Source organism: Sparus aurata, chromosome 21 (assembly GCF_900880675.1).
Source record: "Sparus aurata chromosome 21, fSpaAur1.1, whole genome shotgun sequence".
Classification (NCBI taxonomy): Eukaryota; Metazoa; Chordata; class Actinopteri; order Spariformes; family Sparidae; genus Sparus; species Sparus aurata.
This window is the reverse complement of record NC_044207.1, coordinates 25,171,900-25,196,191: the sequence shown is the minus strand read 5'-3', so window position 1 is coordinate 25,196,191 and position 24,292 is coordinate 25,171,900. Positions and strand designations below refer to the sequence as shown.

Sequence of the window (24,292 nt, the reverse complement as noted above, 5' to 3'; positions counted from 1 at the left end):
CAGGATACCTTATGAAAAGTTATGTTTCGTTCTGACAGCTCATTTAACCTCTATCATAAAAAAATTGTCAGAATGAAACAGGCACTGGAACCGAAATGCTTTATTTTAGATATATTATTGTCTGAACTCACGTTAATAAGTATAAAGAACATCATCTGTAACCAAATATAAATGTATGTACATTATTTTTGCAATAAAGTATTGAAATGATCAACATGGATGATGAATATGGAGATTTTTAAAAAGGCTAAACAATTTGTAAAACAGCCAGGTGCTGTAGTTTTTCGTGGTCAGCCTTTATTCTCAGACTTTTCCTCTAGAACCAATTAGGTTGATCTCACCAACTATTGGATGGATTGTCATGAGGTGTTGTACAGATATTCACGGTTCCCAGAGGGTAAATCCCAGTTGCTTTGGTGTTAGTATTGCGTCAACATGACGCAGATGTTTGTTCGTTATGTCTCGACAAGTATTGAACAGACTGAAATGAAATTTGGTACGATCGTTCACGCTCCTCACAGGATGACTCTCCTGATCCACTGACTTAACCAAAATGGTAAACATGCCAACATTTGACCTGCTGAACATCATGATGTTAATTTTGAGCATATTAGCATGCTGATGTTAGCATTCAACTCAAACTGATTTGTGATACAGTCATCCAGTGAAACAGGCCACAAGTCAGCAGGATTGATGGATTGCTAGTATTGGCCTCCTCATGGGAATTGCTGAAAATAAGCAACATAAAGAAATGCTTAGCCAGCCTTATGTTTTAAATAAAGAAACAATATGTTGTATAAATCTGTGATTTGTTGACCAGAGGTGATAAAATAAAACAAAGAAGCCTTTGTTCAGCAACCCAATTGTCATATTCCTGATAATAACTTCTTATTTCTGAACATTTAGAAATAAAAAGCCTTTCATGTTGTGGCAAATTCAAGGACATTTCCTTCTTTCTGTGGTATATAAAGCAAAGTGTGGAGAGCTGATCAAGACACACAGAAGAAACTGTAAGATGAAGACCTCAGTGGCTGTGTTGACTTTATCCCTCTTCTACATTTGTGTGGCTGATCACCGAGCAGAAGACGGCAACAGCATACAGATTCCCAACATGGACCCAGCTTGTGTCTGTGCTGGTGATGTTACAGGGAGTCAGAAAAACTATTGCCAACTTGTTGTCACATTAAGAGAACTGGAGGCCAGACTGAGAAACACAGAGAAACAATTAGAGGATCTGATGACCTCTCAAGGTAAGCGGGAGCATTTTGAGCATCTACCGGCCTTGATGGAAGTGCTGGACCATTTAACACTGACATCACACTGATCTACAAGAATGTCTACTCATACACAGGCTCATACAACTCATACACTGTGGTCAACCGCATGCAAAAATCTTGAGCCAAGCATCGTCACTGTTGACTCCTAGTTCACGAAACTCACGCCTTGAAACCTTGTAAGTGGCCCATTGTTTAGCTTTTTATTGTTTTCAAAACTGAGGCGGCCAAGCTTAAAAAATGGAGGAAAAAACAAAAAACAGGATTAACAAGTCCTCTATCTTCTGGAGGGTAAAACAGCATAATTTCCTTCTTCTTGCAATATGAAAAGCAGAGTGGGGAGAGTTGAGACAAGCAGATGAAGCTTAAAGATGAAGACCTATGTGGCTGTGTTGACTTTGTCCCTCTTCTACCTTAGTGTTGCTGAAGCCGTGCCGGAGGACCACTGCAAGAGCGCCTTAAGGGAACTGGAGGAAAAATTTGATGATCTGAAAAAAGAAGTCCCAGGTAATATCATAGTCTCACACTCAATGTTTTTATTGTATTATTTTCAGGTTGCTTCAGGCTCAAAATGAAGGTAATAATCTCTTGCTTTCTTGTTCTTGTATTTTATTTGTTTATTTACTTACATATTGTTTTCTCAAGGTAACTGGGTGGCATTCGGAGCAGCTATTGGCAATGTTAGAAATGTTGGACCTTTTAACATTGAGATCACAGTCGTCTACAAGAAGGTCTTCTCAAACACTGGCTCATACAGCCCTGCAACAGGTGAACTTATAATGATGTCATAGATATTTGGGTTAATCAGGATGTGATGCAGAGCACAGCAGCTACTGTACTCAAAATGTTTTATGATGTAATTCTCTCTGTTGATCCTCCACAGGTATTTTCACCGCTCCAGTCAAAGGAATCTACTACTTCAGCGTCAGCGGCCATAATGAATCAACTAGACCAATGGGTCTGCGACTGATGAAGAACGGGAAGCAGATGGTTATAGTGTACAACCATCCAGCTGGAAGACGCCACGAGACAGCAACCAATAGCATGACTCTGCAGCTTGAAGTGGGAGACCAGGTGTACGTGAGACTCAGGGTGCACACCTGGGTTTTGATAACGAGGACAGCCCCAGCACCTTCATTGGCCATTTACTGTTCCCTCTGTAAGTGGAATTCAGCAAAAATAAGAAAGTCTTGACGAAAACAGCTCAAGAAATCAAAGTTTTCATGTTAACAATGATTGTGGAAAATGAAATATGTACATTCACTGATCGTATGTCCATGAAAGAAACAGAGAACAAATCTAACATTTGGCTCTGATTAAATGATATAAAATGGGATATTCCATATATACTTGGAAAATGTTTATTCAAATATATTATGTTTGCCTTTATAAAGTGATTTAAATCAATAAAGCTACACTGATTCAAGCATGAAAAATTTCACAATGACTTTTTTTTTTAGGAGCAATCTGCCGTTAACTTTTCATTTCCATTTAATATGAACTAAAATCACGACACAATTCTAAATCTGTCTTGATTCTAGTCAGAGTAGGGCTGTACTTCACAGTACACTCATAATTATTTGTTGATGGACTATAAAAGGTTGCTGATCATGCTGATGTTAGCATTCAACTCAAACTGATTTGTGATACAGTAATCCAGTGAAACAGGCCAAGTCAGCAGGATTGATGGATTGCTAGTATTGGCCTCCTCATGGGAATCGCTGACAATAAGCAACATAAAAAAATGCTTAGCCAGCCTTATCTTTTAAGTTAAGAAACAATATCTTGCAAAAATCTGTGATGTGATGACCAGAGGTGATAAAACAATACAAAGAAGCCTTTGTTCAGTGACCCAATTATCATATTCCTGATAATAACTTCTTTGTCCTGAACGTTTAGAAATAAAAAAGCCTTTCATGTTCTGGCAAATTCAAGGACATTTCCTTCTTTCTGTGGTATATAAAGCAAAGTGTGGAGAGCTGATCAAGACACACAGAAAAAACTGTAAGATGAAGAACTCAGTGGCTGTGTTGACTTTATCCCTCTTCTACATTTGTGTGGCTGATCACCGAGCAGAAGACGGCAATAGCACACAGATTCCCAACATGGACCCAGCTTGTGTCAGTGCAGGTGACGTAGCAGGGAGTCAGAATTATTGCCAACTTGTTGTCACCTTAAGAGAACTGGAGGCCAGACTGAGAAACACTGAGAAACAATTAGAGGATCTGATGACCTCTCCAGGTAAGCGGGCGGCATTTGGAGCATCTACCAGCCTTGATGGAAGTATTGGACCCTTTAACACTGACATCACACTGATCTACAAGAATGTCTACTCAGACACAGGCTCATACAACTCATACACTGTGGTCAACTGTGTGCAAAAACCTTGAGCCAAGCATCATCACTGTTGACTCTTAGTTCACGAAACTCACACCTTGTGACCTTGTAAGTGGCCAATTGTTAAGCTTTTTATCGTTTTCGAAACTGAGGCAGTCTAGCGTAAGAAATGGAGGAAAAAACAAAAACAGGATTAACAAGTTTTTTATCTTCTGGGGGGGAAAAACAGCCTAATTTCCTTATTCTTGCGATATAAAAAGCAGAGTGGGGAGAGTTGAGACAAGCAGATGAAGCTGAAAGATGAAGACCTCAGTGGCTGTGTTGACTTTGTCCCTCTTCTACCTTAGCGTGGCTGAAGCCGTGCTGGAGGACCACTGCAAGAGCGCCTTAAGAGAACTGGAGGCCAAACTGCAAAAGACAGAGGAGAAACTCGATGATCTGAAAAAAGAAGTCCAAGGTAAGAAAACAGTGTCGCACTCAATGTTTTTATTTTATGATTTTCAAGTTGCTTCAGGCTCAAAATGAAGAGAACCTTCTTGTTCTTGTATTTTATTTGTTTATTTATTTACGTATTGTTTTCTCAAGGTAACCGGGTGGCATTCGGAGCAAATCTTGGCATTAATGGAAATGTTGGACATTTTAACACTGAGATCACACTGGTCTACAAGAATGTCTTCTCAAACACTGGCTCATACAACCCTGCAACAGGTGAACTTATAATGATGTCATAGATATTTGGGTTAATCAGGATGTGATGCAGAGCACAACAGCTACTGTACTCAAAATGTTTTATGATGTAATTCTCTCTGTTGATCCTCTACAGGTATTTTCACTGCTCCAGTCAAAGGAGTCTACTACTTCAGCTTCTCCGGTCATAATCACTCATCTAAACCAATGGGTCTGAGTCTGACGAAGAACGGAGTGAAGATGGTTATAGTGTACAACCATCCAGCTGGAAGGCGCTATGAGACAGCAACCAATGGCATGACTCTGCAGCTTGAAGTGGGAGACCAGGTGTACATGAGACTCTGGGCACACACCTGGATTTTTGATAATACCAACCGCCACAGCACCTTCATTGGCCATTTGCTATTCCCTCTGTAAGTGGAATCAAGTAACCTTAATAAAGTCTTGATGAAAACAAGTCAAGAAATCAAATCAAAGTTTTCATGTTAACAATGGTTGTGGAAAATGAAACATGTACATTCACTGATCGTATGTCCATGAAAGAGAAAGAGAACAAATCTAACATTTGGAGGTGTACAAAAATGTAAGTTCATTTCTTTCTTTTTTTTTTTTTTTTTTTTTAAGGAACAACCTACTGTTAACTTTGCATTTTCATTTTATATGAACTAAAATCATGACACAATTCTAAATCTCTCTTTGTTGTGGATTTTTTGCACGCATGGTACAAATGGTTATTTCCAACTTTTATTGTAATACCTGCATTTCCTATCGTCCATATATTTAGAGAACAATATTCGACATTCAAATGTATTTTTAATATACTGACATTATAGGTGAAATTAAAGGATATGGCTGACACTCTTCTTTTATATTTATCTTGCTATCAACAAATCCTGGGCAAAGTCCAAACAAACACTGCATTTGACCCAAATGAAGACCTATAAAAACAAAAGGGGGTCAGGATGTAGAAAAGAGCCAGCTCTACCTTTGATAATGACGTCTCCCTTTGTAGATAAGAGAGATATTGCACAAGTTAAAGGGCTAAACAGATGGCCCCCCCAAAAAGTCATTTATTATCATAAAGAAAGTATAACATATACACACATGATTGAAACAAATTAGCAAGAAAACACAAAGCTATCAATGATTTTCTTTATCTCAGAGAAATGACATGGGAACCTCAATTAACATCAAACAAAATGGGTAATTTGTCAAAGTAGGATCATCAAAAAGAATCAAATACACCTACAAATACAGATTAGGAATGATTATTCCTGACACCGCATATTAAATGTATCAGGTGGAACTTAGTTAGTTGGGCTGTTAAAAGAGAAGGAATGGCAAAACGGGATTTTGCAGGATACTGTATGAAAAGTTATGATTCGTTCTGACATCTCATTTTAACCGCTATCATAAAAAAATTGTCCGAACGAAACAGGCACTGGAACTGAAATGCTTTATTTTAGGTATATTACCATCTGAACTCACATTAAAGGAGAACTTCGGTCGATTTAAACATGCAGCTTCATTGCTCAAGCTACCCTTGACTTGCCAGTACCGAAGACGCGAACAAATTTGGTCCAGCCATTACAGAGCTCCGTGAACGGAGACGTAGCATTGAACGCTAACAGCATGGGGTCAGAACTTTAGACTGTGTTTTAAGCGTCTTAACATGCTCCACATCTCACACCAAAAGTTATGCAACATCAGCAGACACCTTAGCACACAGCACTGTAGCGTGTATGACTCAAAATGAATAAAAAAGTAGTTAAAACAATGTGTTTGTGCAAGGAGCTACTTACCTGTTTGTTGACATCGGCGTCTTCCGGTAGCTAGGCTAAACTAGCTGATCCGTCGAGCGTGCATTAACTCCCTCACTGGCGGAGACGGAAACGTAATCCAGCATTTTCGTGTTTATGTTCATAATGTACATGTCCATGTTACAGCCTGTCATGAGCCATGAGCCTTACAATAGCCTGTTAAGCCTGTTAAGTGCACACTCGATGGATATGCTAGTTTGGTCTAGCTACCGGAACACACGGATGTCAACAAACAGGTAAGTAGCTGCTTGCACAAACACACTGTTTTAACTACTTTTTTATTCATTTTGAGTCATACACGCTACAGTGCTGTGTGCTAAGGTGTCTGCTGATGTTGCATAACTTTTGGTGTGAGATGTGGAGCATGTTAAGACGCTTAAAACACAGTGTAAAGTTATGACCCCATGCTGTTAGCGTTCAATGCTACGTCTCCGTTCACGGAGCTCTGTAATGGCTGGATCAAATTTGTTCGCGTCTTCGGTACTGGCAAGTCAAGGGTAGCTTGAGCAATGAAGCTGCATGTTTAAATCGACCGAAGTTCTCCTTTAATAAGTATAAAGAACATCATCTGCAACCAAATATAAATGTATGTAAACTATTTTTGCAATAAAGTATTGAAATAATAAACATGGATGATGAATATGGAGATTTTTAATCTGGAGAGCTGATTATCTCTCTTCTTCATTTGTGTGGCTGATCACCGAGCAGAGGGCGGCAACAGCACACAGATTCGACCCAGCTTGTGTCAGTGCTGGTGACGTAGCAGCGACTCAGAATTATTGCCAACTTGTTGTCACCTTAAGAGAACTGGAGGTCAGACTGAGAAACACTGAGAAACAATTAGAGGATCTGATGACCTCTCAAGGTAAGCTGGTGGCATTTGGAGCATCTACTGGCCTTGATGGAAGTATTAGACCATTAAACACTGACATCACAGTGATCTACAAGAATGTCTACTCAAACACAGGCTCATACAACTCATACACTGTGGTCAACCGCATGCAAAAATCTTGAGCCAAGCATCATCACTATGACTCTAAGTTTATGAAACTCACGCCTTGAAAGCTTGTAAGTGGCCCATTGTTTAGCTTTTTATTGTTTTCAAAACTGAGGCGGCCAAGCGTAAAAAATGGAGGAAAAAAACAAAAACAGGATTCACAAGTTTTCTATCTTATGGGGGAAAAACAGCCTAATTTCCTTCTTCTTGCGATATATAAAGTAGAGTGGGGAAAGTTGAGACGAGCAGATGAAGCTTAAAGATGAAGACCTCAGTGGCTGTGTTGACTTTCTCCGTCTTCTACCTTAGTGTGGCTGAAGCCCTGCCGGATGATTCTATGATAGAATGGGATATTCCAAGTGTACTTGGAAAATGTATATTCAATCATATTATGTTTGCCTTTATGAAATGATTTAAATCAATAAAGCTACACTGATTCAAGCATGAAAAATTGCCACAATGACTTTTTTTTTTAAGGAGCAATCTGCTGTTAACTTTTCATTTTCATTTAATATGAACTAAAATCACGACACAATTCTAAATCTGTCTTGATTCTAGTCAGAGTAGGGCTGTACTTCACAGTACACTCATAATTATTTGTTGAAGGACTATAAAATGTTGTTGTGGATTTTTTGCACACACACGGTACAAATGGTTATTTACAACTTTTTTTGTAATATCTGCATTTCCTAATGTCCATATCTTTAGCATAAATATGTTTGTTTATTTTGACAATAAGTTGCTTCACATGAAAGCGTTCCTACTCTCCTCTGTCCCTCTCTATTCTTACACACACGTAGTTTGTTATTTCAGCCAATCAGATGAAAATGCATTATCAATGATTATCAACTGTAACTTTATCTTTGTAGCAAATGTGTTCCCACCCTGTCTTTTTTAATTTTAGAACTTGTTTTTCTGTATTACCTTAACACAAAGCACTAACATAAACCTATTTAAGGATGACTATTCAGAGAACATTATTCAACGTTCAAATGTATTTTTTATATTGTTATTATAATTAGAATTAACGGATATGGCTGACACTTTCTTTTTTGAAATATAGTATATCTTGCTATCAACAAATCCTGGGCAAAGTCCAAACAAACACTGCATTTGACCCAAATGAAGACCTATAAAAACAAAATGGGGGTCAGGATGTAGAAACGAAGCGGCTCTACCTTTGATAACGACTTCTCCCTTTGTAGATAAGAGAGATATTGCACAAGTTAAAGGGCAAAACAGGTGGCCTAAAAAAAACACTCATTTATTATCATAAAGAAAGTATAATGTATACATACATAATTGAGACACATTTGCTAGAAAACACAAAGTTAACAACTCAGAGAAATGGCATGGGACCCTCAATTAACATCAAACAAAATGGGTGATTTGTCAAAACAGGATCTTCAAAAAGAAAATACAAATACATTTACAAATACAGATTAGGAATTATTATTCCTGGCACCACATATCCAATGTATGAGGTGGAACTTAGTGCTAGTTGGGCCGTTAAAAGAAAAGGAATGGCAAAACAGGATTTTGCAGGATACCTTATGAAAAGTTATGTTTCGTTCTGACAGCTCATTTAACCTCTATCATAAAAAAATTGTCAGAATGAAACAGGCACTGGAACCGAAATGCTTTATTTTAGATATATTATTGTCTGAACTCACGTTAATAAGTATAAAGAACATCATCTGTAACCAAATATAAATGTATGTACATTATTTTTGCAATAAAGTATTGAAATGATCAACATGGATGATGAATATGGAGATTTTTAAAAAGGCTAAACAATTTGTAAAACAGCCAGGTGCTGTAGTTTTTAGTGGTCAGCCTTTATTCTCAGACTTTTCCTCTAGAACCAATTAGGTTGATCTCACCAACTATTGGATGGATTGTCATGAGGTGTTGTACAGATATTCACGGTTCCCAGAGGGTAAATCCCAGTTGCTTTGGTGTTAGTATTGCGTCAACATGACGCAGATGTTTGTTCGTTATGTCTCGACAAGTATTGAACAGACTGAAATGAAATTTGGTACGATCGTTCACGCTCCTCACAGGATGACTCTCCTGATCCACTGACTTAACCAAAATGGTAAACATGCCAACATTTGACCTGCTGAACATCATGATGTTAATTTTGAGCATATTAGCATGCTGATGTTAGCATTCAACTCAAACTGATTTGTGATACAGTCATCCAGTGAAACAGGCCACAAGTCAGCAGGATTGATGGATTGCTAGTATTGGCCTCCTCATGGGAATTGCTGACAATAAGCAACATAAAGAAATGCTTAGCCAGCCTTATGTTTTAAATAAAGAAACAATATGTTGTATAAATCTGTGATTTGTTGACCAGAGGTGATAAAATAAAACAAAGAAGCCTTTGTTCAGCAACCCAATTGTCATATTCCTGATAATAACTTCTTATTTCTGAACATTTAGAAATAAAAAGCCTTTCATGTTGTGGCAAATTCAAGGACATTTCCTTCTTTCTGTGGTATATAAAGCAAAGTGTGGAGAGCTGATCAAGACACACAGAAGAAACTGTAAGATGAAGACCTCAGTGGCTGTGTTGACTTTATCCCTCTTCTACATTTGTGTGGCTGATCACCGAGCAGAAGACGGCAACAGCATACAGATTCCCAACATGGACCCAGCTTGTGTCTGTGCTGGTGATGTTACAGGGAGTCAGAAAAACTATTGCCAACTTGTTGTCACCTTAAGAGAACTGGAGGCCAGACTGAGAAACACAGAGAAACAATTAGAGGATCTGATGACCTCTCAAGGTAAGCGGGAGCATTTTGAGCATCTACCGGCCTTGATGGAAGTGCTGGACCATTTAACACTGACATCACACTGATCTACAAGAATGTCTACTCATACACAGGCTCATACAACTCATACACTGTGGTCAACCGCATGCAAAAATCTTGAGCCAAGCATCGTCACTGTTGACTCCTAGTTCACGAAACTCACGCCTTGAAACCTTGTAAGTGGCCCATTGTTTAGCTTTTTATTGTTTTCAAAACTGAGGCGGCCAAGCTTAAAAAATGGAGGAAAAAACAAAAAACAGGATTAACAAGTCCTCTATCTTCTGGAGGGTAAAACAGCATAATTTCCTTCTTCTTGCAATATGAAAAGCAGAGTGGGGAGAGTTGAGACGAGCAGATGAAGCTTAAAGATGAAGACCTATGTGGCTGTGTTGACTTTGTCCCTCTTCTACCTTAGTGTTGCTGAAGCCGTGCCGGAGGACCACTGCAAGAGCGCCTTAAGGGAACTGGAGGAAAAATTTGATGATCTGAAAAAAGAAGTCCGAGGTAATATCATAGTCTCACACTCAATGTTTTTATTGTATTATTTTCAGGTTGCTTCAGGCTCAAAATGAAGGTAATAATCTCTTGCTTTCTTGTTCTTGTATTTTATTTGTTTATTTACTTACATATTGTTTTCTCAAGGTAACCGGGTGGCATTCGGAGCAGCTATTGGCAATGTTAGAAATGTTGGACCTTTTAACATTGAGATCACAGTCATCTACAAGAAGGTCTTCTCAAACACTGGCTCATACAGCCCTGCAACAGGTGAACTTATAATGATGTCATAGATATTTGGGTTAATCAGGATGTGATGCAGAGCACAGCAGCTACTGTACTCAAAATGTTTTATGATGTAATTCTCTCTGTTGATCCTCCACAGGTATTTTCACCGCTCCAGTCAAAGGAATCTACTACTTCAGCGTCAGCGGCCATAATGAATCAACTAGACCAATGGGTCTGCGACTGATGAAGAACGGGAAGCAGATGGTTATAGTGTACAACCATCCAGCTGGAAGACGCCACGAGACAGCAACCAATAGCATGACTCTGCAGCTTGAAGTGGGAGACCAGGTGTACGTGAGACTCAGGGTGCACACCTGGGTTTTTGATAACGAGGACAGCCCCAGCACCTTCATTGGCCATTTACTGTTCCCTCTGTAAGTGGAATTCAGCAAAAATAAGAAAGTCTTGACGAAAACAGCTCAAGAAATCAAAGTTTTCATGTTAACAATGATTGTGGAAAATGAAATATGTACATTCACTGATCGTATGTCCATGAAAGAAAAAGAGAACAAATCTAACATTTGGCTCTGATTAAATGATATAAAATGGGATATTCCATATATACTTGGAAAATGTTTATTCAAATATATTATGTTTGCCTTTATAAAGTGATTTAAATCAATAAAGCTACACTGATTCAAGCATGAAAAATTTCACAATGACTTTTTTTTTTAGGAGCAATCTGCCGTTAACTTTTCATTTCCATTTAATATGAACTAAAATCACGACACAATTCTAAATCTGTCTTGATTCTAGTCAGAGTAGGGCTGTACTTCACAGTACACTCATAATTATTTGTTGATGGACTATAAAAGGTTGCTGATCATGCTGATGTTAGCATTCAACTCAAACTGATTTGTGATACAGTAATCCAGTGAAACAGGCCAAGTCAGCAGGATTGATGGATTGCTAGTATTGGCCTCCTCATGGGAATCGCTGACAATAAGCAACATAAAAAAATGCTTAGCCAGCCTTATCTTTTAAGTTAAGAAACAATATCTTGCAAAAATCTGTGATGTGATGACCAGAGGTGATAAAACAATACAAAGAAGCCTTTGTTCAGTGACCCAATTATCATATTCCTGATAATAACTTCTTTGTCCTGAACGTTTAGAAATAAAAAAGCCTTTCATGTTCTGGCAAATTCAAGGACATTTCCTTCTTTCTGTGGTATATAAAGCAAAGTGTGGAGAGCTGATCAAGACACACAGAAGAAACTGTAAGATGAAGACCTCAGTGGCTGTGTTGACTTTATCCCTCTTCTACATTTGTGTGGCTGATCACCGAGCAGAAGACGGCAATAGCACACAGATTCCCAACATGGACCCAGCTTGTGTCAGTGCAGGTGACGTAGCAGGGAGTCAGAATTATTGCCAACTTGTTGTCACCTTAAGAGAACTGGAGGCCAGACTGAGAAACACTGAGAAACAATTAGAGGATCTGATGACCTCTCCAGGTAAGCGGGCGGCATTTGGAGCATCTACCAGCCTTGATGGAAGTATTGGACCCTTTAACACTGACATCACACTGATCTACAAGAATGTCTACTCAGACACAGGCTCATACAACTCATACACTGTGGTCAACTGTGTGCAAAAACCTTGAGCCAAGCATCATCACTGTTGACTCTTAGTTCACGAAACTCACACCTTGTGACCTTGTAAGTGGCCAATTGTTAAGCTTTTTATTGTTTTCGAAACTGAGGCAGTCTAGCGTAAGAAATGGAGGAAAAAACAAAAACAGGATTAACAAGTTTTTTATCTTCTGGGGGGGAAAAACAGCCTAATTTCCTTATTCTTGCGATATAAAAAGCAGAGTGGGGAGAGTTGAGACAAGCAGATGAAGCTGAAAGATGAAGACCTCAGTGGCTGTGTTGACTTTGTCCCTCTTCTACCTTAGCGTGGCTGAAGCCGTGCTGGAGGACCACTGCAAGAGCGCCTTAAGAGAACTGGAGGCCAAACTGCAAAAGACAGAGGAGAAACTCGATGATCTGAAAAAAGAAGTCTGAGGTAAGAGCACATTGTCACTAAGCTCAACGTTTGTATTGTATCATTTTCAGGTTGCTTCAGGCTCAAAATGACGGTTATATCTCTTGCTTTCTTGTTCTTGGATTTTATTTGTTTATTTACTCACGTATTGTTTTCTCAAGGTAACCGGGTGGCAGGCACATGGACACATAAGGCCCAAGGGATGCTTGAGCCCCTGCCCTTATTGCCTCAAGTTAAAAAGCGCCCTTTTTGTGTGTTTTTTTAATGAATAAATACATTCCTGTTGTGCATAGGGATGTGAAATAAACAACGGTATAAACACACCACGGTTATCTACCGTACGTATCTCGTACATAATATGGTGTTGTGTGAGTGTGTGGAGCCTATAAAGCCGCTTCTCTGTCTGTAGCCAAATAATAAACCAGCGTTGTATTGCTTTTTAAGAATTGCAGCTGAATTGCATGTCTTCCAAATCTCAGTATTATTATAATGTGAATAAATCATGTTGACAATACTTTATCGATACAAAATTAATGGCAATTGCGTATCACTCAGGGCTACACAGGATACACAGCTAAGTAGTAAGCTTTCTATAAGTACTTTTTAAAATTAATTTTACATAAATTAATTTACATAATATGTCATCAAGGCCTGAAAAAACGTTTGGGCACATACTGCCCTTTTCTGACTTTGAGCCCCTGCCCTTCTATAATCATGTGCACGTCCCTGCCGGGTGGTATTCGAAGCAAATCTTGGCAATGTTAGAAATGTTGGACCTTTTAACACTGCGATCACACTGGTCTACAAGAAGGTCTTCTCAAACACTGGCTCATACAACCCTGGAACAGGTGAACTTATGATGATGTCATAGATATTTGGGTTAATCAGGATGGAATGGCGAGCACAACAGCTACTGTACTCAAAATGTTTTATGATGTAATTCTCTCTGTTGATCCTCTACAGGTATTTTCACCGCTCCAGTCAAAGGAGTCTATTACTTCAGCTTCTCTGGCCATAATGGCTCATCTAGACCAATGGGTCTGTGTCTGATGAGAAACAGAGAGCAGATGATTTATGCTACCAACCATGCGTCTGGAAACCGCTGGGAGACAGCAACCAATGGAATGACTCTGAAGCTTGATGTTGAAGTGTATTCTGGTGAGAGGCAGACACAGAGCATTTAGTCTATTTCAGTCCCTGGATATGTGAGGACTTTTCTTCACTGTTCCCTTCACAAGACCCGAGTGACTTATCCGTACTCGCACACAATCTGACTCCTGCAGGCAGCAGCTCAGGCCCCTCAGTCGAAGCCACTGTGGTCAACTGCATGCAAAAATCTTGAGTTATGCATCGTCACTGTTGACTCTTAGTTCACAATACTCACACCTTGCTTTTAATTGTTTTCGAAACTGAGGCAAATATAAACAGGATTAACAGGATTAACACGTTTTTCATCTTCCAGGGGGAGAAAAATAACAGCATAACTTCCTTCTTCTTGTGATATAAAAAACAGAGTGGGGAGAATTGAGACAAGCAGATGAAGCTGAAAGATGAAGATCTCAGTGGCTGTGTTGACTTTGTCCCTCTTCTACCTTAGCGTGGCTGAAGCCGTGCTGGATTATCACTTGAAGAGCATCTTAGGAGAACTTAAGGCCGAATTGCAAAAGACCAAGGAACAACTAGATGATCTGAAAAAAGAAGTCAGAGGTAAGAACACAGTGTCACTAAGCTCAACGTTTGTATTGTATTATTTTCAGGCTGCTTCAGGCTCAGAATGAAGGTAATAATCTCTAGCTTTCTTGTTCTTGTATTTTATTTGTTTATTTACTTACGTATTGTTTTCTCAAGGTAACCGGGTGGCATTCGGAGCAAATCTTGGCAATGTTAGACATGTTGGACCTTTTAACGCTGAGATCACACTGGTCTACAAGAATGTCTTCGCAAACACTGGCTCATATAACCCTACAACAGGTGAACTTATAATGATGTCATAGATATTTGGGTTAATCAGGATGGAATGGCGAGCACAGCAGCCACTGTACTCAAAATGTTTTATGATGTAATTCTCTCTGTTGATCCTCTACAGGTATTTTCACCGCTCCAGTCAAAGGAGTCTACTACTTCAGCTTCTCCGGCCATAATGACTCAACTAGACCAATGGGTCTGCGTCTGATGAAGAACGGGAAGCAGATGGTTATAGTGTACAACCATGCAGCTGGAAGGCGCTATGAGACAGCAACCAACGGCATGACTCTGCAGCTTGAAGTGGGAGACCAGGTGTACGTGAGACTTGTGGTAAACACCTGGGTTTTTGATAATGCGGACAGCCTCAGCACCTTCATTGGCCATTTGCTGTTCCCTCTGTAAGTGGAATAAAGTAAACATAAGAAAGTCTTGATGAAAACAAGTAAAGAAATCAAATCAAAGTTTTTATGTTTACAATGATTGTGGAAAATAAAATATGCACATTCACTGATCGTATGTCCACGAAAGAGAAAGATAAACAATCTAACATTTGGCTCTGATTAAATGATATAAAATGGGATATTCCACATATACTTGGAAAATGTATATTCAATCATATTATGTTTGCCTTTATAAAGTGATTCAAATCAATAAAGCTACACTGATTCAAGCATGAAAAATTGCCGCAATGACTTTTTTTTTAGGAGCAATCTGCCGTTAACTTTTCATTTTCATTTAATATGAACCAAAATCATGACACAATTCTAAATCTGTCTTGATTCTAGTCAGAGTAGGGCTGTACTTCACAGTACACTCATAATTATTTGTTGATGGAATATAAAATGTTGTTGTGGACACACGGTACAAATGGTTATTTACAACTTTTATTGTAATACCTGCATTTCCTAATGTCCATATCTTTAGCATAAATATGTTTGTTTATTTTGACAATAAGTTGCTTCACATGAAAGCGTTCCTACTCTCCTTCGTCCCTCTCTATTCTTACACACACACATAGTTTGCTATTTTAGCCACTCAGGTGAAAATGCATTATCAATGATCATCAACTGTAACTTTATCTTTGTAGCAAATGTTTTCTCACCCTGTCTTTTTTAATTTTAGAGCTTGTTATCTGTATTACCTTATTCTAGCACAAAGCACTAACATTAAATCTATATATGAATGAATATTCAGAGAACATTATTCAACATTCAAATGTATTCTTTATATTATTATTATTATAAGTGAAATTAAAGGATACGGCTGACACTTTCTTCTTTTATATTTATCTTGCTATCAACAAATCCTGGGCAAAGTCCAAACAAACACTGCATTTGACCCAAATGAAGACCTATAAAAACAAAAGGGGGTCAGGATGTAAAAAAGAGGCGGCTCTACCTTTGATAACGACTTCTCCCTTTGTAGATAAGAGAGATATTGCACAAGTTAAAGGACAAAACAGGTGGCCTAAAAAAAACACTCATTTATAATCATAAAGAAAGTATAATGTATACATACATAATTGAAACAATACAGCAAGAAAACACAAAGTTAACAATGATTTTCTTTATCTCAGAGAAATTGCATGGGACCCTCAATTAACATCAAACAAAATGAGTAATTTGTCAAAATAGGATCTTCAAAAAGAAATACAAATACATTTACAAATACAGATTAGGAATTATTATTCCTGGCACCACATATCAAATGTATGAGGTGGAACTTAGAGCTGGTTGGGCCGTTAAAAGAGAAGGAATGGCAAAACAGGATTTTGCAGGATACTGTATGAAAAGTTATGATTCGTTCTGACAGCTCATTTTAACCTCTATCATAAAAAAATGTCCAAATGAAACAGGCACTGGAACCGAAATGCTTTATTTTAGGTATATCACCGTCTGAACTCACATTAATAAGTATGAAGAACATCATCTGTAGCCAAATATAAATGTATGTAAATTATTTTTGCAATAAAGTATTGAAATAATCAATTTTTTTTAAAAAAGGCCAAACAATTTGCAAAACAGCCAGGTGCTGTAGTTTTTCGTGGTCAGCCATTATTCTCAGACTTTTACTCTAGCACCAATCAGGTTGATCTCACCAACTATTGGATGGATTGTCATGAAGTCTTATATAGATATTCATGGCTCCCAGAAGGTGAATCATGACGTTCATTTTGAGCATATTAGCATGCTGATGTAAGCATTCAACTCAAACTGATTTGTGATACAGTCATCCAGTGAAACAGGCCACAAGTCAGCAGGATTGATGGATTGCTAGTATTGGCCTCCTCATGGGAATAGCTGACTTTAAGGAACATAAAGAAATGTTTAGCCAGCCTTATCTTTTAAGTTAAGAAACAATACGTTGTAAAAATCTGTGATTTGATGACCAGAGGTGATAAAATAAAACAAAGAAGCCTTTGTTCAGTGACCCTGTTGTCGTATTCCTGATAATAACTTCTTTGTTCTGAAGCTTTTGAAATAAAAAGCCTTTCATGTTCTGGCAAACTCAAGGGCATACCCTTCTTGTTGCGGTATATAAAGCAAAGTGTGGAGAGCTGATCAAGAGACATAGACGAGACTGCAAGATGAAGACCTCGGTGGCTGTGTTGACTTTATCCCTCTTCTACATTTGTGTGGCTGATCACCGAGCAGAGGACAGCAACAGCACACAGATGCTCAACATCGACCCAGCTTGTGTCTGTAATGGTGATGTTACAGGCAGTCAGAAAAACAATTGCCAACTTATTGTCACCTTAAGAGAACTGGAGGCCAGACTGAGAAACACAGAGAAACAATTAGAGGATCTGAGAGGAGAGGTCCGAGGTAAGAACATCCTGTACCTACACCACAGGTTTTTCTTTTATCTTTGTGTTTGTATTGTTTTATGTTGGTCAGGTTGCTTCAGGTCTAGTTAACCAAATAAACATTATAATAACCTCCAGCTCTCATGTCACCTCTCAAGGTAACCGGGTGGCATTTTGAGCATCTCTTGGCATTAATGGAAACATTGGACCCTTTAACACTGAGATCACACTGGTCTACAAGAATGTCTATTCAAACACAGGCTCATACAATCCTGGAACAGGTAAACTTGCCATTCTTTTAACCGGTTACAGCTTTGGGTCCAGACACAGAACACAGACTTGAGCTGAGCAAGTTGAACATGTTTCTGATAAAGTTGATGAAGACTGAGTCGGCTCAAATCTAGTGTTGCAAGATGTAATTCTCTCTGTTGATCATCCACAGGTATTTTCACCGCTCCAGTCAGAGGAGTCTACTACTTCAGCTTCTCCGGCCATAACATATCAACTAGATCAATGTGGATGTATCTGATGAAGAACGGAGAGCATATGATTCATATTGCCAACCATCCGGCTGGAAACCGCCATGAGACTGCAACCAACGGCATTACTCTGCAGCTTGATGTTGGAGACCAGGTGTACGTGAGACTCCAGCGAAACACCTGGATTTTTGACAATGGCAATAAACACGGCACCTTCATTGGCTATTTGTTATTCCCTCTGTAAGTTAAAATCAAGTAAAACATAAGTAAAAGAGAGCAGGGTTTAAATCAGGAGGAACAGGCAATGGGATCATGGTGGTAATCATTGCTGCAGGTGATGGATAAACAGCTCCACAACTGGCTCATAAAGTTGTGATCTACCTGATTAGTGTTGATGGTGGCAGCTCGGGAAATATGAATCAATGTAAACATAAAAAAAAATATGCAGGTTATGAGGAATCCCTATCCTGATCGGAAAAACTGATAAAAAAGTGTATTCACTGCCTTTATGAATGCATGCAGTGCAACTCAAGACTGAAAAAATCCCTGCCATCATTGGCAATGTAACTACAAACTGCAATTTACCTTAAATTTTAATCTGGTATTAGATCACTTTATGACATGATTGTAGTTTAAATGTGAAACCAGATTAGATTTTTCTGACTTTGAAGTTATCTTATCTAAGAGTTTGTTTCAACTGGATTAAATGATTTTGACAGTTGTGAACTTCCATATTTTAGCAAAATACGTATTTATTCCTATTAAAGCTTGCCTGATATTAAAAAAACATATCTGCCCTCTTTGTTTCTGTCCATTCTGACACAGAATTGATGTTCATTGTTTGACACTTTGGTCAGTTGTGTGCAGACGCCCTCACTCAGTCTTAAAGATTGACAACCATGTCTCAACTATATTGTTATAATATTTTACAACTTGTTTTTCTGTCCCACGTTATCTCAGGGCCACAATAAAGCACCGCTATCAAAGTTGATTGATCATTAATTCAGAGAATGCAAATTACAAGATCTTCCTCTTTATAATGTCTTTCTAAGTGATATTAAGATAAGAGGGTCACGTTTTCTACAAGCCTTCAACAATCATGTGATTCACAAAGTGGTGAAGCACCTGTTATCAATAAATCTTTTTAACTGGAGACTTCCTCAAATCTTTTTCTTTCTTTCTTTTGTTGCCCCTGTCCCACTTTGTTTGTTTAAAACATGTTGCTGAAACGTATTATATATGTAAATAAACATATTTACAAAACAAAATGAAGTTGGTGTGGTATAAAATTAAATACATTGTCTTATAATGTATGATGTATTGTTTTCTTTTTAGTATATGCAAAAAAAAGATGAGCTAATTATCACATTTTATTATTTTTGTATTACAGTGCTTCAAGTTTTGTTGGACTCAGCTTTGTATAAATGTATTTTTATTAACAAATCCAAAGTCCAAGCTAACATTGGATATTTCCCTGCACAGAAGCCCAACATTGAAAAAAAATAGTTTGTGAATATATATACGTATATTGAATGACCATCCATCTTCTTCCGCTTATCCTGGCCCGGGTCGCGGGGGCAGCTGTCTGAGCAGGGACACCCAGACTTCCCTCTACCCGGACACTTCCTCCAGCTTTTCCAGGAGGATCCCAAGGTGTTCCCAGGCCAGCCGAATGACACAGTCACTCCAGCGTGTCCTGGGTCTTCCTCGGGGTCTCCTCCGGCGGGGCATGCCAGGAACACCTCCTGAGAAAGGTATCCAGGGGGCATCTGATACAGATCGCACTGGGTCGTAAAAGGACCGTACAGCCCTTAGCAGAAGACCTCCGACCCCATACTCCAGAAGCACCTCCCACAGAATGCCATGAGGGACACGGTTGAACGCCTTCTCCAAGTCGAAAAAGCATGTGTGGACTGGTTGGGCAAACTCCCATGAAACCTGGAGGACCCTGCGGAGGGTACAGAGCTGGTCCAGTGTTCCACGGCCAGGACGAAAACTGCATCGTTCCTCCTGAATCCGAGGTTCGACTATCGGCCGTATTCTCCTCTCCAATACCCTGGAATAGACTTCCCCCGGGAGGCTGAGGAGTGTGATCCCCGATAGCTGGAACACACCCTCCCGTCCACCTTTTTGAATGGAGGGACCACCACCCCGGTCTGCCAGTCCAGAGGCACTGTCCCCGACTGCCATGCGATGCTGCAGCCAAGACAGACCCGCAACATCCATAGACTTGAGGTACTCAGGGTGGATCTCATCCACTCCCGGTGCTTTGCCACTGAGGAGCTTCCAAACTACCTCAGTGACTTTCTGCTTGAGTGATGAATTAATCAACCTCTGAGTCCCCAGCCTCTGCTTCCTCTATGGAAGGCGTGTCAGTGGGATTGAGGAGATCCTCAAAGTATTCCTTCCACGCCCGACAATGTCCCCAGTCGGGGTCAACAGCTCCCCACCTTCACTGTAAACAGTGTTGGCTGAGGACTGCTTCCCCTTCCTGAGATGCCAGAATGTTTTCAAGGCTGACCGGTAGTCCTCCTCCATGGCCTCCCCAAACATGTCCCAGACCCGAGTTTTTGCTTCCGCTACCACCCGTCAGCTGCCTTTGGAGTCCCCCGAGCCAACCAGGCTCGATAGGACTCCTTCTTCAGCTTGACAGCATCCGTTACTTCTGGTGTCCACCGCCGGGTTTGGGGATTGCCATCATGACCAGAGACATTATGGCTACAGCTTCGAGAACATGGTCCATTTGGACTCAATGTCCCCACCCTCCCTAAGGATCTGGTCAAAGCTCTCCCAGAGGTGGGAGTTGAAGACCTCCCCAACAGACGGTTCCGCCAGCTGTTCCCAGCAGACCCTCAGAATAAGTTTGGGTCTGCCAAGTCTGTCTAGCTTCCTCCCCTGCCAGCTTTTCCTTTTGCATCTGTGGTTTTGATGACTTTACAGAGCCGATGGTTTAACTAAGATGGTAATCATGGTAAACATTATACCTACTAAACATCAATATGCTACTATCTTCATGTTAAGCATATTCACATGGAGGTCTACTGCACAGAAGAGTACATTACATTACATTAAACCGTGCTTTAGCTACAGAGACAATACTTTTCTCCTCTGCTTGTATATATAAACATGTGTAAATAAAGAAATGTCCAGCCAGTCTAATCTTTTATGTGAAGGAAGATTATACAATCAGTAGTTTTGTTGACTAAGGGTGATAAAACAATATTCATATAAACCTTTGGTAATCTTGTGACTTATCATATCCCTGATAATATCTTCTTTGTTCTGGTTCATCAGAAGAAAACGTCCCTTCATTCTCGACTAAATGCAAGGATATTTCCTTCTTCGTGTGGTATATAAAGCAAAGTGTGGAGAGCTGATCGAGACAGACAGAACAAACTGTAAAATGGCTGAGATTCAGCAGCTGGATCAACGGGACAAGAAGGACAATGGCACAGAAGTTGAGCAACTTTCTGTCCGTTGTGGCGACGTTACAGGGAACCAGAATTATTGCCAACTTGTTGTCACCTTGAGAGAACTGGAGGCCAGACTGAGAAACACTGAGAAACAATTAGAAGATCTGAGAGGAGAGGTCCAAGGTAAGAACATCCTGCAACTACACTACAGGTTTTTCTTTTGTCTTTGTGTTTGTATTGTTTTATGTTGTTCAGGTTGCTTCAGGTCTAGTTAAACAAAATAAACATAATAACCTCCAGCTCTCATGTGACCTCTCAAGGTAACCGGGTGGCATTTGGAGCATCTATTGGTAATGTTGGAAACATTGGACCCTTTAACACTGACATCACACTGGTTTACAAGAATGTCTTCTCAAACACAGGATCATACAACCCTGGAACAGGTAAACTTGCCATTCTTTTAACCAGTTACAGCTTTGGGTCAAGACGCAGAACACAGACTTGAGTTGAGCAAGTTGAACATGTTTATGATAAAGTCAATGAAGACAGAGTCGGCTCAAATGAAGTGTTGCATGATGTAATTCTCTCTGTTGATCACCCACAGGTATTTTCACTGCTCCAGTCAGAGGAGTCTACTACTTCAGCTTCTCCGGCTTTAATGTATCAACTAGATCAATGGATCTGGTGCTGATGAAGAATGGAGAGCATATGATTTATGCTACCAACCATCCGGCTGGAAACCGCCATGAGCCAGCAACCAACGGCATGACTCTGCAGCTCGTTGTTGGAGACCAGGTGTACGTGAGACTCCGGCAAGACACCTGGATTTTTGATAATGGCAATAATCACAGCACCTTCATTGGCTATTTGTTATTTCCTCTGTAAGTAAAAATCAAGCAAAACATTAGTAAAAGAGAGCAGGGTTGATGGTGGCCGCTCGGGTAATGTCAGTCAATGTAAAAAAATATGTAGGTTATGAAGAATCCCTATCGTGATCGGAAAAACTGATAAAAAAGTGTATTCACTGCCTTTATGAATGCATGCAGTGCAACTCAAGACTGAAAAGAATCCCTGCCATCATTGGCAATGTAACTACAAACTGCAATTTACCTTGAATCTTAATCTGGTATTAGATCACTTTATGACATAATTGTAGTTTAAATGTGAAACCAGATTTGATTTTTCTGACTTTGAAGTTATCTTATCTACTAAGTTGAAACTGAAAATAATTTGTTGATGGAATATTACTTTTGGCAGTAAGTGTAAATTTTCAAAAACGTAAACTGTTTTTTAAATTTACATTCTGCTCTACAGTATCTGCACACACACATAGAGTTTGTTTCAACTGGATTAAATGATTATATTTTAATACTGTCAGTTCTGAACTTCCACATTTTAGCGAACTATGTATTTATTCTAATCAACGGTTGCCTAATATTAAAAAACATGTCTGCCCTCTTTGTTTCTGTCCATTCTGACACAGAATTGATGTCCATTGTTTGACACTTTGGTCAGTCGTGTGCAGATGTCCTCACTCAGTCTTAAAGATTGACAACCATCATCCTGTAATGTCTCAACTATATTGTTTTAATATTTTACAACATGTTTTTCTGTCCCACGTTATCTCAGGGCCACAATAAAGCACCGCTATCAAAGTTAATTAATCATTCATTCAGAGAATGCAAATTATAAGATCCTCCTCTTTTTAATGTCTTTCTAAGTGATATTAAGATAAGAGGGGCACGTTTTCTACATGCCTTCAACAACCATCTGATTCACAAAGTGGTGAAGCCCCATGATTGCACGTGAACGACAGCCTGAGTGATAACACTTTTACACCCAATCATGACACAATCACCTGTTATCAATGAGTCTTTTTTCCCTGAAGACTTCCTCAAATCTTTTTCTTTCTTTCTTTTGTTGCCCCTATCCCACTTTGTTTGTTTAAAACATGTTGCTGAAACGTATTATATATGTGTAAATAAACATATTTACAAAACAAAATTAAGTGGGTGTGGTATGAAATTAACTATATAACTATATAGAGGTGAGCTAATTATCACAGTTTATTGTTTATGGGTTACAGCTTTGCATACAATGTGTTTACATCAACAAATCCAAAGTCCAAGCTAACGTTGGAAATTTTCCTCCACAGAAGCCTTACATTTGTGAATATATACATATATTAAATAAAGATTTTTAAAAAAGGTTAAATAAGTTCCTAAAACATCTGGGAGCTGTAGTTTTTACTACATAAGCTACATACATAGGCTTGCAGTGTTAGTCAGCCTTGATCCTCTGACTCTTTCTTTTGCACCATTCAGAGTAACATTTGGGTTTTCTGGGGCGCTGTTTAGCTCAGTTGGTAGAGCGTGCATCCCATGTGCCGTGGCTCTGCAGCGGACCTGGGTTCATCTCCCGGCTTGGGTCCCTTTGCTGCATGTTACTCCCCCTCTCTCTCCCCCTGTTTCCTGTCATATCTTCAGCTGACCTATCAATAAAGCCATAAAAAGGCCAAAAAAATACTCTAACAAAACATTTGGGGTTTTTACTGAACTGTCTCACCAACTTCTGGATGGATGGTCATGCATTTATGGTGCCCAGAGGTTTGAATCCTAATTTTCTTTAAGTGTCACCAGAAGGTAAACATTTTCACTTATCCACTGAAATCACCTCAAAGTCTAACTGATGGAAATGTGGACACTTTTCCTTTTGCATCATCATCATGGTGACACCTGTGGTTTTGATGAATTTCCAGAGCCGACGGTTTAACTAAGATAGTAATCACGGAAAACATTATACCTTCTAAACGTCAATATGCTAATATCTTCATTTTAAGCATATTAACATGGAGGTCTACTGCACAGAAGATTACATTACATTACATTAAACTGTGCTTTAGCTACAAGACAATACTTTTCTCC

The 24,292-nt window shown here is 39.2% G+C and overlaps 5 protein-coding genes across 9 annotated transcripts in view; all 5 read left to right on the top strand.

Annotated features, from left to right (window-relative positions):
• Positions 1 to 24,292, top strand: part of LOC115572600 (complement C1q-like protein 2) — an 88,413-nt gene that overhangs the window by 54,248 nt on the left and 9,873 nt on the right. The window contains exons 1-3 of one of the 5 annotated variants that reach the window (XR_003982109.1): positions 17,236 to 17,495; positions 17,635 to 17,757; positions 17,919 to 18,742. The exons of 2 other annotated variants lie outside the window; for them this stretch is intronic. Coding sequence is in view for 1 of the 3 variants with exons in the window: in XM_030402865.1 (XP_030258725.1) it covers positions 17,919 to 18,199 (281 nt within the window). In the remaining 2 variants the exon portion in view is untranslated. Of the gene's footprint in view, positions 1 to 17,235; positions 17,496 to 17,634; positions 17,758 to 17,918; positions 18,743 to 24,292 lie in introns of those variants that run through there. 2 more of the 5 variants (XR_003982111.1, XM_030402865.1) reach the window with 2 other exon arrangements.
• Positions 3,847 to 4,821, top strand: LOC115572605 (complement C1q-like protein 4). Its single transcript, XM_030402870.1, has 3 exons — positions 3,847 to 4,068; positions 4,197 to 4,319; positions 4,435 to 4,821. Exons 1-3 carry the CDS (start codon positions 3,912 to 3,914, stop codon positions 4,713 to 4,715), a joined length of 561 nt encoding a protein of 186 aa, XP_030258730.1. The 5' UTR covers positions 3,847 to 3,911; the 3' UTR covers positions 4,716 to 4,821.
• Positions 10,256 to 11,368, top strand: LOC115572606 (complement C1q tumor necrosis factor-related protein 6-like). Its single transcript, XM_030402871.1, has 3 exons — positions 10,256 to 10,438; positions 10,577 to 10,699; positions 10,815 to 11,368. Exons 1-3 carry the CDS (start codon positions 10,303 to 10,305, stop codon positions 11,093 to 11,095), a joined length of 540 nt encoding a protein of 179 aa, XP_030258731.1. The 5' UTR covers positions 10,256 to 10,302; the 3' UTR covers positions 11,096 to 11,368.
• Positions 14,238 to 15,350, top strand: LOC115572604 (complement C1q-like protein 2). Its single transcript, XM_030402869.1, has 3 exons — positions 14,238 to 14,412; positions 14,554 to 14,676; positions 14,792 to 15,350. The coding sequence occupies exons 1-3, from the start codon at positions 14,256 to 14,258 to the stop codon at positions 15,070 to 15,072; spliced, it is 561 nt and encodes a 186-aa protein (XP_030258729.1). The 5' UTR covers positions 14,238 to 14,255; the 3' UTR covers positions 15,073 to 15,350.
• On the top strand, positions 20,962 to 23,367 carry LOC115572599 (complement C1q-like protein 2). The gene is made up of 3 exons (XM_030402857.1): positions 20,962 to 21,551; positions 21,689 to 21,811; positions 21,973 to 23,367. Exons 1-3 carry the CDS (start codon positions 21,278 to 21,280, stop codon positions 22,251 to 22,253), a joined length of 678 nt encoding a protein of 225 aa, XP_030258717.1. The 5' UTR covers positions 20,962 to 21,277; the 3' UTR covers positions 22,254 to 23,367.

Bases quoted from the DNA above. Each gene is read 5' to 3' on its own strand.
- LOC115572605 (XM_030402870.1), top strand. From the start codon at position 3,912: ATGAAGACCTCAGTGGCTGTGTTGACTTTGTCCCTCTTCTACCTTAGC. The intron at 4,069-4,196 runs GTAAGAAAACAG...TGTTTTCTCAAG, and splicing joins TCTGAAAAAAGAAGTCCAAG to GTAACCGGGTGGCATTCGGA. The intron at 4,320-4,434 runs GTGAACTTATAA...GATCCTCTACAG, and splicing joins CTCATACAACCCTGCAACAG to GTATTTTCACTGCTCCAGTC.
- LOC115572606 (XM_030402871.1), top strand. From the start codon at position 10,303: ATGAAGACCTATGTGGCTGTGTTGACTTTGTCCCTCTTCTACCTTAGT. The intron at 10,439-10,576 runs GTAATATCATAG...TGTTTTCTCAAG, and splicing joins TCTGAAAAAAGAAGTCCGAG to GTAACCGGGTGGCATTCGGA. The intron at 10,700-10,814 runs GTGAACTTATAA...GATCCTCCACAG, and splicing joins CTCATACAGCCCTGCAACAG to GTATTTTCACCGCTCCAGTC.
- LOC115572604 (XM_030402869.1), top strand. From the start codon at position 14,256: ATGAAGATCTCAGTGGCTGTGTTGACTTTGTCCCTCTTCTACCTTAGC. The intron at 14,413-14,553 runs GTAAGAACACAG...TGTTTTCTCAAG, and splicing joins TCTGAAAAAAGAAGTCAGAG to GTAACCGGGTGGCATTCGGA. The intron at 14,677-14,791 runs GTGAACTTATAA...GATCCTCTACAG, and splicing joins CTCATATAACCCTACAACAG to GTATTTTCACCGCTCCAGTC.
- LOC115572599 (XM_030402857.1), top strand. From the start codon at position 21,278: ATGCAAGGATATTTCCTTCTTCGTGTGGTATATAAAGCAAAGTGTGGA. The intron at 21,552-21,688 runs GTAAGAACATCC...TGACCTCTCAAG, and splicing joins TCTGAGAGGAGAGGTCCAAG to GTAACCGGGTGGCATTTGGA. The intron at 21,812-21,972 runs GTAAACTTGCCA...GATCACCCACAG, and splicing joins ATCATACAACCCTGGAACAG to GTATTTTCACTGCTCCAGTC.